We start from the raw sequence: 15,299 nt of genomic DNA, 5'->3' as shown, positions 1-15,299 counted from the left end.
ACACCATTCAGAATCTGGTTTATTATTACATGCTGACACACCAAATCTTCTCAAACTCCTAACACAGCTTTGTGTTTTTGCCAGTCCAGTTCAAATGCACCGTGGGCAAGACATTTGCCTCAATTATTCCACTTAATTGTTGATAATGCACCTCAAAACCTTTCTTCATCAAACTCTCAGTATAACCTCTTTTCCTTCTTTACGCTTAAATGCACCTATTCAGCCTAACTGCTCTCACAGAGCATTATAGCACAGTACAGGTCTTCATTCCACAATGTCGTGCTGACCTTATAATGCATGCTAAGACCAATCTAACTTTTCCTTCCTACATAACCGTCCACTTTTCTATCATCCACATGTCTATCTAAGAGTTTGTTAAATGTTCCTAACATATCTGCCTCCACCACCCCGGCAGCACCTTCTATGTACCTACCTCTCTCTGTGTAAAAGAAATTACCTGACATCCATTTCTCCATGAAAGCAAACTCCTCATTGTAAGTATAGGGAAAATATGAAGGGTCTCAACCTGAAACACCAGCCACTCACTTCTCTCCATAGATGCTAACTGGCCACAGTTCCTCCAGCATTTTGTGTTGCTCTAGATTCCACCCCGAATCCTGTGGCCGCCACTGGTATACGAGGTGCCTGTGACAACTGTGGAGTTGCTGGAGAGAAAGGTCAGTAACTAACTTCGAAGGTGGCTGGGCCCACCTCGTTGAGCTGCGCAGCACTGTACGGAAGGTGCAATAAGCTGTGACTTCCCTTCAGCAGCCTGGGCGAGGAGTTCAGGGTTTCCCGCACAGGAGAGGTGCTGCAGTACAGGGATTCCAAGGACCCTAAAGTGGCAACAGCAGGTATCCAGGTACGGACGGGCAGGAAGTGGAAGGCACAGGAAGGGCTGGTGGTAGCAGAGTCCTGGCTGAGACACAGGGCTCCGGTGGGGACAGTGTCAACTGGGCGAGCGGGGCTGGGCTCCGTTTCACAACCTCGCTATGACAAGGCCAAAGGCAAAGTCAGACGCCAACTAGTCCTGGAAGAAGAGAGATCAAGTCAACCAGCAGGGCTGTAGCTAAGACAGCAGAGACAGGATCAGCATGGGTGTGGACCAAGTATGTCCAGAGGGGCAGATAGTCAGACAGTGTTATACATCTTTTGCAAACCCTTCAGTAGTTGCATAGACACCTGAAGAACAGACAATCTGTTGGATGGAAGTGACCAACAACTCTGATAGAGGCAGATGCCAAGTTTTTAAGCTCACCAGTGGGAGGTGGTGCTTTAGCACTGCTGGCCCACCACCTCGAGGGAGTCTTGATCATAAGCGGGTCGAAACTCCTGAAGACAGGTGGCAGATCAGCTGATGATCCCACTGGTGATAGCACAGGACAGTTAACATCTTAGTCCACGTGTGTTTTTAACTCTTAACTCAGCAGCTGCCCTAAAGCCTTGGGGAAAGGTCACTACCGGCGGCGTCATGACCAGGTGCTGAAGACAGCGCTAGAGAGCATTGCGATGGCCATGACCACCAGCAAACAGAATGGTCGGAGGAAGAACACCTCCTTGGTCAGAGCCGGAGATGGTCAACTTTCCCAACTCGTATGCGGAGGAGGCCTAAAGATTCTTCCTTTCTCTATAGTGTATATGGTTCCATAAAGTCATAAATAAAGTTTGCAACAATTCTAAAAAGTTTTCTCCAAGCACAGAATAAATTTCAGCTGAGATAAAGATCAATTGCTCCAACGGAGAGTCTTCACTCAAATTTCGTTTTTTTTTATTTACGCAGAAGCTTTTTATTTTTCTAATTTAAAAAATAATCTGTGAAATTAGGTAGCTAATTTCCGAAGATTGCCAACCCCTGCAGTCATTCCTGACCGCCGATCCCGACAACCATCCTACTTCCCGGAAATGGCCGATCCTGACAGCATCCCCGACTCCCGGAGATTGCCGATCCTGACAGCATCCCCGACTCCCGGAGATTGCCGATCCTGACAGCATCCCCGACTCCCGGAGATTGCCGATCCCTCCTGCCACCCCACTTCCCGAAGACTGCCGATCGAGATTGCCATCTCAGCTCCCGGAGACTCCCGAGGTTCGAGCCGACCTCTTCCCGGCTCGCCGAATCATTCCGAAGATTGCCGAAGTGCGAAGAGGGCTGGAGCCGCCGTTCAGGTTCCTGTCGGCGGTACCATGGCCACTTCAACCGAGCGCCGCGCATTCGCTCAGAAAATTAACCGGTGAGTTACCTCTGACCGCGGGGACGGAAGTTTCGGAGGTCTCTTTTGGGCGGCAACTTTACTCCGGCTTGGGAAGCCTCGGCACCTGGTCACGTTGGGTGGGAGAGGAAAAGAGGAGTTAAACTGCGGGAGTTTCAATTCAGTCAGAGGAATCCCGAAATTTACCCCAGGAGTGGAAAACAATGGGGGGAAGCGGCGAGGACCGGGCCCGGGCCAGGGCCACCTCAGGTGTGAGCGGTTGTCTGTACCTGAGCGGCCGGCGGAGTACCGGAGCCCGCACCGTTTCCTGACTCCGGCTGCCGGGGACGAGGCGCCCAGGGCAGCAACCCCGTCGCTTTGTTTACAGCCGTTCGCCGTCCCGGTGCTCACCCAGCCCGGTACCGGCACAGGTCCCGAGAACTCGGCGACAAAGAAGACGATCCTCAGCCTCGTCAGCGTGCCTGTATGTTAGTTTAGCACAGGTGATACAGGTCTTTGTTTATGTATAGTTTTTCACAAATTCTACATTATATTTTATTTTCCTGTAAATGCCTGCAAGAAAATTAATTTCAAGGTCGTGTATACGCACTTCAATTAAAATTTTACTTTGACTTCCTTCAGATTCTCTTCTCTCTACCCCCCCCCCCCCCCGCCTTCACTTGTCATCACTATTCTTTCCCTTCACGTTCTTCCCAGCACCTTATTCTAAGGTTCCCGGGGTCGCTCCAAGGTTCTTGTCACTAACAACTCAGGAAGGGCCATTTGGCCTTTAGATCTTTGCCTGAATCTTGGTACAGCTGTCTTATTTTGCGTCCTGTATCCCCAGAAATTATTTTCCTCACCCTAACCAAATTGTTTTTAATACCTCGATTGACTTTTCACTACCCTTAGAGGCAGTGAGTTCCAGGCCATAACTATCCTCTTAGTAAAGAAAAACTTTTCTCTTGCATCTTGAGCCTCTGTTCCCAAATTTCTGAATCTTCTGCAGCTTTTCTCCTTTTTAGTGGCGTCTCAACCACTCATGATCTTGTACACCTGGATCAAAATCGCTTTTCAACCTTTTTTGTACTCCACAGTGAAGAATATTCAGCCTATCCTATGGGTACCTTCCATTTTTGTTAATGTGACTCACATATCAGATATCCAATTAATTATTGGGACTATTTCCATTTAGACCCTCTACAAATGAATATGACACGTGCCAGCTGAAATACTGATTAATTTAATCCTGCCTGTCTTTCTGGGTGATAATTAGGCTTCTAGACTTTTTTTTAAGCAAATTTTGGATGAGATTGTGGATCATTTTCATTGATGTGGCCATGTTGACTCTGTCATAGCAAACATCAAGGGAAATAGTGGGTTTATGTGTATTAAATTGAGGAAGACATTAAATTGACTATCATTTAATGATGTTCATTACAAACATTTTAGCTTTATAATGTATTTACAAATGTTATTTTAATGGCAACACTAGAAAGAAGATATATTAAATTGATTAACCAAAATATTGTGGGCACTGTTTAAGCTTCCTTGCTTTTGTCCGGGCATCTTTCTGTTGAAGTAAATAGATTACTTCCAGAAGTTTTGATATTACCTGATGCTAACAATGAAGTAGGTTAATGAGTTTCCAAGTTTTAGTTAGTTGTTGATAGTTGAAATTGATCATGTTAGGTCTAGTGTGAATCAGATATCGTGAAGTGCTTGAATCCTTGTAATACTTAAAGAGATTTTAAGCTTGATTACAAAGTACTTGAATCCTTGTAATATTTAAAGAGATTTTAAACGTGGTCATAGGGTGAAATATATCACCTGTTTATTATATCTGACTTTATGTGATGCTCTTTATTCTCATTCTGCTCTGAGCCTCATTGTATTGCTATGCAAAGAGAGTTCGGCAGTTTTTATTTTCAAATGTAGAACTGCAGCTTATATTGTTGGCTTCTTTGAGCTCCACATCCTGCATTACCTCTGTCTATAATTCTAGCCTCTTGTGAACTCCTGATACTCATCACTCTACTGTAGGAGCTTCTTGATTTAGCCCGAAAACCCAACTTTAAAAAAAAAATCTGACTTTTGACCATCTATCCTAATGTTTCTTTACTTGCAATGGAATCAAAGTTGGCTTTAATTTGTTCCTGTTTTAATATATTAACTGCTATATTTAAATGAAAGCTGATACGCTTTGCAATGTTGGAACCCACTTCTGAGTTATTACAAATACAGTATTTTATCTGCTTAGCTGTTCCATAAACTCTTTGGCCACTTTTCTTGGTACGGGAGTGGAACCCAAAGTGGTATTCTGCTGCTGTAGCCTATCCACTTCAAGGTACACCGTGTTGTGCTTTCAGGGATGCTCTTCAGTACACTAGTATTTTAAGGTATGGTTATTTGAGTTACTGTTGCCTTAAACCAATCCTGCTATTCTCTTCTGAACTGCCGCTCACTGGATCTTTTGTTCTTCGCACCATCCTCAGTAAGCTCAACACTTGATGTATATGAAAATCCCAGGAAATTAGCTTTTTCTGAGATGGTCAAACCACCCCATCTGGCACCAACACTCATTCCAAGTTCAAAGTCACTTAGATCACATTTCTTCCCCATTCTGGTGTTTGGTTTGAACAACAACTGAACCTCTTGACCATGTCTGCATGTTTTCATACAGTGAGTTGCTGTTACATGATTGGCTGATTAGATACTTGCATTAACAAGGAGGTGTACTTAATAAACTGGGAACTGAGTATACTGCAGTGTAATTCAGTCATACTCGGACATATTCAATTGCATCATTCATTTTTGCCTCATTTGCAAGAATTAAAGTGCAGACAGATTTTCTAAAAACTACCTACAGTACTAATAAAATTGAATACGCAACATGTTTTGCTTAGTGCAGCAATATTAAAGTCCTGTAATGATAGAAACCATTGCAAATAAATATGGTTTTGGTTGAGATTCTAGAGCCTACAGAGCATTCTTCAGAAATAAATTTGACTTTTGAGAGACGTTAGCAAAATAATGTTGAATGATTCACCTTTAATGGACCTTGTGATAATGCTACTGCATCATTTTGTCATAGTCGTTTACAGCAAACTCCTTTCATGTCATATGTCCATTGTCGACCCAAGTGACATTACCTCAGCCCATTCCATATGGGCCTGTCCAGTCATTGCTACGAATGGTTTCTTGTCCTGCTACCTGTTATCTCTGGAGTAATCCGGAGATCTTTATGTGACTTTTCATGTTTTTCATTTATATGCTATACTTTGATGACTTAATTTTCAAGCATAGTGTTCTAAGATACATAGAATTCTAGCTATTAACCTCTGCTTTAAATCTACCCAGTGACAGGTTGAATCAGGTTAGTTGCAATTTCAGTGTTTTATTTTACTCTGAACTGATCTTCCAACTAGTACCTCTGGAGCAATCCCCAACTTTGCTCTGGTTTAGCCCATCTGCTGTCCATGACCCCTTATCCCACCTTATTTCTAATCAGTTCTAGTTGAATATCACTCTGAGATCTCTTCTCCAACTCTGCCCCCATCCCTCCTTTTGCGCCAACAAAAACAGCCTGCTTCAGAAATTTCCCTTCTGTAATGCTCTGTCTGTTTCTTATCTTTAAAATGATCTCTCAATAAATCTTCTGTTATCTCTTTATTCCATCTAGTTTTTGTCTGATTATACGATCAATTTGCTGTATTTGGAACTATGTAAAAACAAGTAGTTGTTTTCAAAAGTTGCCTGACATTACAATGAGTTTTTCATTATCAGTGTAATTTTATAACTACAGTATGTTTAATTGTTGCAAACACCTCTAGTTATTTTATTGCAACAGCACAGAATCAGATTTGTGAATGGTGAAGAGTGACTCTTGGAAAAGTGAAAATAATTTTTGGTTCGGCCATTTGGTTGTGGAATGATGTTGAGTGATTTAGGGATAGCCTTTCTGGTCAGTAGATGAGAGCTTCTGTATTCTTAACATAACCTGCTGTTCAGTGTGTAATTCTATGGGGATTGCAATTATATGCATCCCCACGCGCTTGTGAGGGACCAACAAGAATATATTTCCCATTGATTGCTCAAACTTGTATTTAAAATTCTGTCAGCAGTTTTATTTCGAATACAGAATACTTGATCCATACAGTAAAACTCTTAATTCAGCAGATTTTCAAGGTTGTTCAATATTTTTACAATCAATACACCAAATACAATTTTTAATATTGTTTTTAGATATTACGTGATTTTTATAAAAGAAAATTGTCTGGTAAATATTGATGGGGAGTGCGGAAACAGGGTATGGTCAGTTCAAAGAGTGCAACGGATCCTGGGCTCTGGTGATCTGTAAAGGAGTATGGCGAATATCATCTTTTTTGATAAATTATTTATTAATGCATTTCCAATATTATTACTCTCAGTTCACTATTGAGAAAACGAACATTAAGCTGAAACGGTGCCAATCTTCTCCACGATGTGCTCCAGCTGCTGTCATCTCAGTTGTCCAGCATGTCTCCAGAGCCAGTGGACAGCACATGCTCTCTCTCTGGAGACACCCAGGCATGTATGTATCTTCACATGAGTGCCAGGCTATTGGCTTGGTGAACTCTCAGAAGCACAGTGGCTGGACCTGTGAATAGCCACCTTGGCCATGCATAGGAGCAGACTAATGAGGAGCTCTCCCAAGTGAGTCTGTGATCCAACTTAAAAACTTGTTGCATGGAATTGCTCTGTGCAACACTCTCTACCCCAAATGTGAAGGATGAGTCTTGCCCAGAGGACAAACCCCCAAGAATCTCAACTCCCATCCCACCCCACCCACTGACTAACAGATGGCAAAATGGATCACCATGGCAGGTCCAGAAGGCAGACAGAAGCTAGGAAGCATAGAGTGTGCAGGAGCAGCCTGTACTGGAAGTACCTCCATGCATTGTGGAACAGCACAGAGGGTATTTCCAAAAATCGGCTTGTGTCATGCTGGTCTGGGTTGTGAAGAGGGATTTGGTAACTGGGTTGAATGAGTAAATCTGGCTGAGGTGGAAGCCCAGCCCAGTTGGGATCACCACTGCACTCATGAATCCTGGAAACTTGCAGATCACTCCTTCAATATCTGGTCCATCTCTTTGTATGGCTTCTCTTATAGCCTGCATTTTCCTTCCATCCATGGGTAAGGCAACCGTGCAACTCTTGCAGATGCTTCCCCTGGAGAACTGTGTGAAGGCAGCACACTGGTAGAAGAAAAGTAGATTGCCAGCCAACACCAACTGGGAGGACTTTACACATACAGGTAACTACAGAGTCCAAAGGGCGGGGGGGGGGGTGGGGGTCGCCACCGGTGTCTGACTTTTCTCAGTTAGGGAAACCAGAACTCCAGCAGCCAAACTGCTTCCTCTTGATACCAGCAGAAATCAACCAGTTCCTTCTGGTAGCAAGTGGCTAGCCAAGCCAACTGTGCACGCTTTAGCACAGTTCTAAATCATATCCTTGTGTTATTTGTGTGTATTCCCTAATTCTCACTTCTGGTTGTGAAGGAAATAATAGTTGACCTAAGCAGGATGCATTGTACCTTCTCAGCAGCATGTGCTTCCTCAGCTCAGAGGAGTTGGTCTCTTTCCTTTTATTATTATTAACTCGCCCACTGTATCTGCTTCCCTTAACCCCTTCTCACCTTTGGTTTTCTAAAGACATTAATTGGATTTTCCTATTTTTTATTTGCTCCAATCCTCCCATTCTCTGTAATCTTCAACCTTACAATCATTTTGTTTGCCCTTCTCCAGCTCATTTCCAAATTTAATTGCTCCACAATTGGAAACTTTGCTCTAGGAATTTGCCCCTTAATCCTGTATCTCACTCTCTTTCTTTGAAAATCTTGAAACCTACTGCTGTGATCAAGATTTTGGTGTATGCCCTAAAATATCTTGATGTAGCACACTATTAATGTTCTCGTAGTTTAATTGGTCATTGTAAATTGTCTTATGATTAGGCTAGTGTTAAAATAGGTGGGTTGGTGGGTGGTGCAGCTCCTGGGGCTGGAACGTCCTGTTCCGCACTGTATATTGATAAATATAAACGCAGATTGTAGTTGGGCAAGAGCAAGTTGTTTCAACTTTGTTCCTGGAGCTAGTCAATAAGTCCATATCCATAAAATATCCTCTGTTTTATGCCATGGTTGATTTAGAGAATGAAAATAAATCCTCATTGAATATTAGAACAGGGATGAGGAATTTCTATATCCAGAGGCTGGTGAACCTGTGGAAATGCTTGCCACGATGGGCTGTGGAGGCCAAGTCATTGGGTACATTTAAAGCAAAGGTTGATAGGTTCTTGATTAGTAATGGTGCCAAAGGTTATGGGGAAAAGGCAGGAGAATGGGGTTGGTAGGGGTAATAAATCAGACATAATCAAATGGCGAAGCAGATCCAATGGATCGAATGCCCTAATTTTGCTCCTATATCTTATGGTCTCATGGGAAAAAAAACATTCTGGGAACAAAAGCCGCTCAGAAATTGTGGAAGTTAGAGTTAAGGAAACATCAACTCTTTTTTTTGTCTCAAATAAAACCACAGCATTTCAACTGTGGGTCAATGACTAAATAACAATTCATCTGTTTTGTTTCTACTGTGGCTTTGAATGGTTACATCCTCTTGGCATTTGCTCTGTAGCTTGAACTGAGGCTGTTGAACTTATATTATGTAACTACTCAGCAAAATAATTTGATCTCCAAGTAGTATAGGAGCAGGGCTAAGGTCTTAATCCTCCTTAATGAAGGGAGAGTAGATAAGATTAGTGGGAGCAAAAATGGTACCTCACTTCTAAAAGATAATTCAATAGGAGGTGCCTGGTAGTTCAAATTATTGTCAAAGTAAATTTATTATCAAAGTATAGATATGTTACCATTGTACTACCTTGAGATTCATTTTCTTGCAGGCATTTACGGAAGATAAATACTATAGAAAAGCTATACATAAATCAAGACTAACAAACAGCCAATATGCAAGACAGATTGTGTAAATAAATAAAAATAATACTGAGAACATGAGTTGTAGAGGCCTGGAAAGTGAGTCTGCAGGTTGTGGAATCAGTTCAGTTGTAGTAAATGAAGTTATCCACACTGGTTCTGGAACCTAATGGTTGTAAGGTAATAATTGATCCTGAACTTGGTAGTGTGGGACCTAGGACTCCTGTGTATCTTGCTCAATGATAGGAGCGAGAAGAGAACGTGGTGAAGGTTCTTTATGTTGTATGCTGCTCTCTTATAGTAGTACTCCATGTAAATGTACTGATTGGTTGGGAGGGCTTTGCCTATGATGGACTGGTCAAGATCTACCACTTTGTATAGACTTTGCCTTTCCCAGCGTTGGTGTTTCCATACCAAGCTGTGATGCAACCACTTAGGATACTCGCCATTGGGCATGAGTGGCCTCTTTCATCCATAATAATTGTGGGATTTATACATGTCAGCCTTTACTCTGCAGGTTCCTTAAATATCCATGATAAAGCCTTTAAGTTTGCAGAAAGATCCTGAGGGTGCTCTCTGGGTCCTGTAATTTTATGCAAAATTTCCTGCAAAATGCTGGAAGAACTCAGCAGGGCAGGCAGGATCTATGGAGGGAAATATAGAATTGAGGTTTTGGGCTGAGACCCTTCATTAGGACTGGGAAAAAAGGGGGACGAAGCTAGACTAAGAAGGTGGGGGAGTGGAAGGACTACAGATGTCAATTTTATGCTGCCCTAACAATTATATTGAATAAATTTAACCCCAATAGTAAACATTTTGGTAAAATTCCAGTAATTCAGCATCCCACTGTTTGGTAATCGTAATGTTCTGGCATCCGGTTCATTCATTCATTCATTCATTCATCCACAGTGTAAGCCGGAGATCCAGAGTACAAGCAGGGTGCACTTCCAGAACCAAGGGTCCAAGTGAATTGTGCGCTGGTACCAGGAATGGTGCCTGGAGTGCTCGGTGTCAGGAATGTGGGTAGAATTTGTGGCTACTACCAGAGACTAGAGTACTTGTACATTTCCTGCTCCCTTCAAATTTGTGAAATTGACTTGAAAAATTATTATACTGTGATGGAATATGTAAAAGGAAGTGAAATAAAACTCATTTTTGGGTACAAAAAAATTCAACAGTCTGGAAAATCTGCAAGTTTGGCACTGGTGGTTCCAAGGGTGCAGGCTTATCAGAGTTGGAAATGAATGTCTGCTTATTTCCAAGCTGTGTAACACAAGTGTTCTATGTGTAAATAATTAAATTTCCGTTTTGCTATTTTTTACATTGGTTAATTAAAACGTATGAATAATTGATAACTCATGCAAAAAAATTAATTATTGAGAATAAATGGTCTATTTTTCTATCCTGTCTAGCCATAGCTTTGTTCATTAGTAAGTAATGTGGACATACATTATTTATTTTTGATGTTTCATATTTGACAAAGCTTCAAGGAAATTTATGAGCCTAGAAGAATCAGAGAGTGCTACAGCATAGAAACAGGCTCTTCAGCCCATCTGGTCCACAGCAAGCTGTTACACTGCCTAGTCTTATCGATCGACATTGATGACCAGAGCCCTCGTACCCCTCGCATCCATGTACTTACCCAAATCTCTCTTAAATGTTGAAATAGAGCCCCATCCATCACTTCCGTTGGCAGGTCATTCCACCTTCTGAGTAAAGGAGTTCCCCTTAAATATTTCACCTTTCACCCTTAACCTATGATCTCCAGTTCCAGTCTCACCCAACCTCAGTGGAAAAAGCCTGCTTGCATTGACCCTAATTATGCTCCTCATTATTCTATATACCTCTTTGAAATTTCCCATTATTCTCCTGTACTCCTGAGAGTAAAGCCCTAACCTATTCAACCTTTCCCCATCACTCAAATTCTCTAATCCTGAGTCCCTTCTTCCTTGTAAGTTTTCTCAGTACTCTTTCAATCTTAATCATATCTTTCCTGTAGGAGAAATATACAGTGAATTCTGGTTATTTGGGCCACCAGTTAATCGGGGCAACCACTTATTTGGGGCATCTCTTAAACAAAAAAATTAATTAAGCAAATAGTTGGGATCCCTTTCATTTATTTTTGATACTATGCTGTTTAATTGGGACAGGAGACAGTTGCCAAACAGTTTCTAACTAGTGGCAGCTGTGTGCACATGTGGCCATGAGACCGTACTTAGAGTGAGCAGTTTTTGAATAGCGTCAGTTGTATGTGCTTGTGTTTGAAAATCAGTGATTTTTATCACTGGTGGTTGATGAGAAATAAACAATAAGGCAATTTAGAACTGTTTTGCTCACTGTGGTTTCAAGCATTTAGGCTTGGAAAATGCCAGTAATGGTCAGGAGTGAAGATGAAGCAATTTTTGCTACTTCAGCAAATTAGAAACTATGAAGAATTTAAAGGTATCAACAATCGTCTTGAATGTTACAATGAAAGTGAAGATCTGGAGGAAGCAATCATCAAAAATATTGTATGAAGGCAATCTATTATCTGTACTAGGTGTCTGCGCTGATTTTGTTCTACAGTCAATCAAAAAATCTTAGCAGTGTACACTAGACAAATTCCTCCATCAATAATTATTAGGAACCAGTACAGTTTTATAGTACTGTAGCAGTATTGGTGTGTTCTAATTTGTTCTGTATTTGATTTAAATACATAATTTGTACTTGGTTAAAAAGTAGTTTGTCGTTTTTATACCCTTTTAACTATTTTGATGAAACTTCAGCTAACTAGGCCAAAATATACTGGTCCCAATTAACCAAAATCCATAATATTGCAAAAATTAGGTTAAGTCCACTTTTTATTTCTTAGAACTTTTAATTTGTAGTATTAGTATCTGTGCTTTGATAAAAAGGAAAAGTACGTCACATCCGGAATTTCTCCGGTTAGTGGACAACTTCCCTCCATGCCACTTTAACTGATAAAGATATTCTCATCCCTCTCATTTTATTTTAAAAAGTTTATTGAATGCATAGAAATAGACTATTTTCCGCTAATTCGATGGAATTAACTAAGCACTGCAAATCGACAACATGCTTTTTTTGATCTTCGGTCCATGGTGACTTGAACATTTGTGACCAGGGATAGTGGTGGCAGCAGTACTTTAGGTGTGAATATATCCCCGTCTTTGGAAAGTCAGCAGCATCAATATCTGAAGTAAAAAGATTGACATATCCCAGGCACTGTAAAGGATGTGCCATTCTGTTCCAGATTAATTTCTGGCATCTATCATTTTAACTATCGAGAGCAGCACACACGACGGACACACTCGTTAGAATCATGGTGGAAGACGGAAGAAATTAAAACTTGCAAATTGACAGAATGAGAGCATGCTTGCTATTTTAACACAAATCATGTGATTCCGCATGTGTTGTCATTTTACAGCCGACGTGCTTTTTTTTTGCAGATTTTCTGTTAGCACAGGTACACTGACTTTTCCCAGGGCATTTAATCCCTGTGCCGGCTGCTATTTTGGATCTGGGCTGTACTGCATAGGATTCCTCATGCAGTCTTCCTTTATACCTCAGTGTAATGAGCTATGGAAAGAGTAGGTATGAATTAGTAAAAGTAAGATAAGGTTTGTATTTACATGACACATTTTACAACCTTGTTAAATTCCAGAGTGCATTGTGTCCATGGTGTACTTTTGAAATGTAAGCACTGTTAGAGGTTAGCCAGTGGCTCTTAATATGGACTCCACTTTCAGGGACTCTACAACTCATGTTCTCAGCATTATGTATTTGTTTGTTTGTTTGTTTGTTTTTTGTATTTGCATAGTTTGCTGTCTTTTGCACATTGGTTGTTTGTTAGTCTTTAAGTTCCGTTGTATTTCTTTATTTTCCTGTAAATGACTGCACGAAAAATAATCTCGGTAGTATATGGTGACATATACATACTTCGGTAACAAATTTACTATGACTTTGAGACAGTATAAGTTAGTAAAAGAAAAATAAGTTTTGCATTTACATGGTACTTTTCAGATTTTTGCTAAATTCCAAAATGCATTGTATCCAATGGTGTACCTTCGAAATGTAATCACTTTGAGCAACTATTAACATATTCTGTGGTTTTGCATGGATGTGCATATTGTGTCTCTGTGGAGGAGGAAGATGAAATGAGCTAGGGTCATGGGGAGGTGATGAATGGATGGATGTTTGTCAAGTATGGAAGCAATCCTCCGAGGGGTTGCAGGTTGAGATTGGTCCTGGAAGTGAAAGAATGTACTGGTTGATTACCCCTCATCAAAAATTCAAAAATCTGAGAACCTTAAATCCAAAATTTTTTTAAGCATTGTCACAAATAGAAAATTCCACAAGGCGCTGGGAAGGTTTTCAGGTGATGTACAGATCTGAGCATCACAGACATTTCTGAGAAGTGACCTCACATATGCAATGAACAGAAGTTAATGAAAAGTAGGAAAGCACGGCATAAAGTGAAAAATGGAAGATATCGCTCATATATTGAATGGCTTCGTCAGCGTTGAAGTGAACATATGCCGCTTAACGGTCTGCAGATTGTGAAACAAGCAAAGGTCTATGGTGATGAACTGAAAATTGAAGGTGTTTGTGAATTTTAAAGATCAAGCGTGCATTGATCATGAAGCAGCAAAGAAATTCATTGATAGGTTTGCGAAGATTGTCACTGATGAAAATCTAACACCAGAACAAGTCTACAATGATTGTTTTTATATTTTAGACAAGCCTAAAAAATGTAATATGCAAATATAGTGTACTGTAACCTTTAAACCAAAACATGGCATTATAGAAACTGAAAGCCTGCTGTTGTCGTTCATTGGCTGATTCATGTATTCATTCTCCCGATGTTGCTGTGCTGCTTTTGTTACCCTGCACATGTTATATTTTCATTGTATTAATAGTATGTAATAATTATTACTGTTAAATACACATGATGAGCAAGTGTTAGACAGACTGCTGAAATGACGGCAATCTCAAGCTATCTCATGTATTCCAAAATCTGAAAAACTTCCTGTCCTAAGCATTTTGAATAAGGGGTACTTTACCTGTACAGATAAATATGTTCTTACTGTGAGAGAGAGGTATTGCAGTGTGCACCAATGTAAAAATATACTGAAAGAGATGTTAGAGGACAGGGAATAGAGGAGATAAAGTTTATAATCAGAAAATTATGAAAATATTCAGCAGATCAAGTAGCAGCTATGGAGAAAAAACAGTTAACCTTTCAGTTTAATGACTCTTCTCATCAGAATGGCAAGTCTATTTTAGTTTGGTGTATCTTCTCTGTCTCTGAATTTCTTTAGATGGTTGAACTCATTCCCTTTTGGTATGAATGTTTCAAAACATTGTTTAGATCATTTTTATTCCTTGGAATGTTGTAGAATAAGGGGTGATCTTTTTCGAAGTGTTTAAAAATATGAGAGGTATAAATGAGGTGAATGCTACCAGTCTTTTCCACAGGGTAGGAGGAGTCATAGGTTGGGAACACGGATAAAACTAGGGGTGAGAGGGGAAAGATTAAAAGGGACCTGAGGGGCAGCTTTTTCATGCAGAGAGGTGTGTATACGGAAAGAGTTACCAGAGGAAGTGGTTGACGCAGTACCTGTATTTAAGAAAGTGCAGGGAGGAGCGGCCCTTAGAGGAAATTGGGACTAGCTGAGTGGACAGAATGATCAGCATAGGCTGGTTGGGCTGAAGGGACTGTGTCTATGCTGTAATACTGACTCTACAACATTGCTGGGCGCTGACTCTACTGTCTGGGGATGGAAGTGAACCCGCCAATGTGATGGAGCTAAATGCAGATGCAGTCATTTCATTGTTCTCACAAACAAGGTGCTAATTAATTCTTTTTGTTATATCAAGATCAGGCTTCCTGATACTCTTAGCATTTACAATTTGCTACTAGTCAGAAAAAACACCATACAAATTGTCAAATTAAATGCTAAAAGTTAATTCTTGAAATTGTGGAACTGAAATGATTTTTTGAGTCATTTTATCTGTTAAAGTTCTCTTTTACAATAATTGTCCAAACCTAATTAGTTTTGATTCCGGCTTTCTAATTGTTGATTGTATGTTTTTTTTAAACAGATGTGGTATTTGTAACAAGTCATGTGGAAATATGATGCACA

The 15,299-nt window shown here is 40.6% G+C and overlaps 1 protein-coding gene across 6 annotated transcripts in view; it reads left to right on the top strand.

The window, feature by feature from the left end:
* Positions 1 to 2,054: 2,054 nt before the first annotated feature.
* The window catches only part of LOC134339362 (dedicator of cytokinesis protein 7-like), a 223,323-nt gene continuing 210,078 nt past the window's right edge, over positions 2,055 to 15,299 (top strand). For 5 of the 6 annotated variants that reach the window (XM_063035799.1, XM_063035798.1, XM_063035797.1 and 2 more), the window contains exon 1: positions 2,055 to 2,231. In XM_063035799.1, the coding sequence (XP_062891869.1) occupies positions 2,185 to 2,231 (47 nt within the window). In that variant the 5' untranslated portion in view covers positions 2,055 to 2,184. Of the gene's footprint in view, positions 2,232 to 2,653; positions 2,674 to 15,299 lie in introns of those variants that run through there. The other variant, XM_063035800.1, reaches the window with a different exon arrangement.

Source organism: Mobula hypostoma, chromosome 29 (assembly GCF_963921235.1).
Source record: "Mobula hypostoma chromosome 29, sMobHyp1.1, whole genome shotgun sequence".
NCBI classification, from domain to species: Eukaryota; Metazoa; Chordata; class Chondrichthyes; order Myliobatiformes; family Myliobatidae; genus Mobula; species Mobula hypostoma.
Note: the sequence above shows the minus strand (reverse complement) of the source record. Positions and strands in the feature narration are given on the sequence as shown.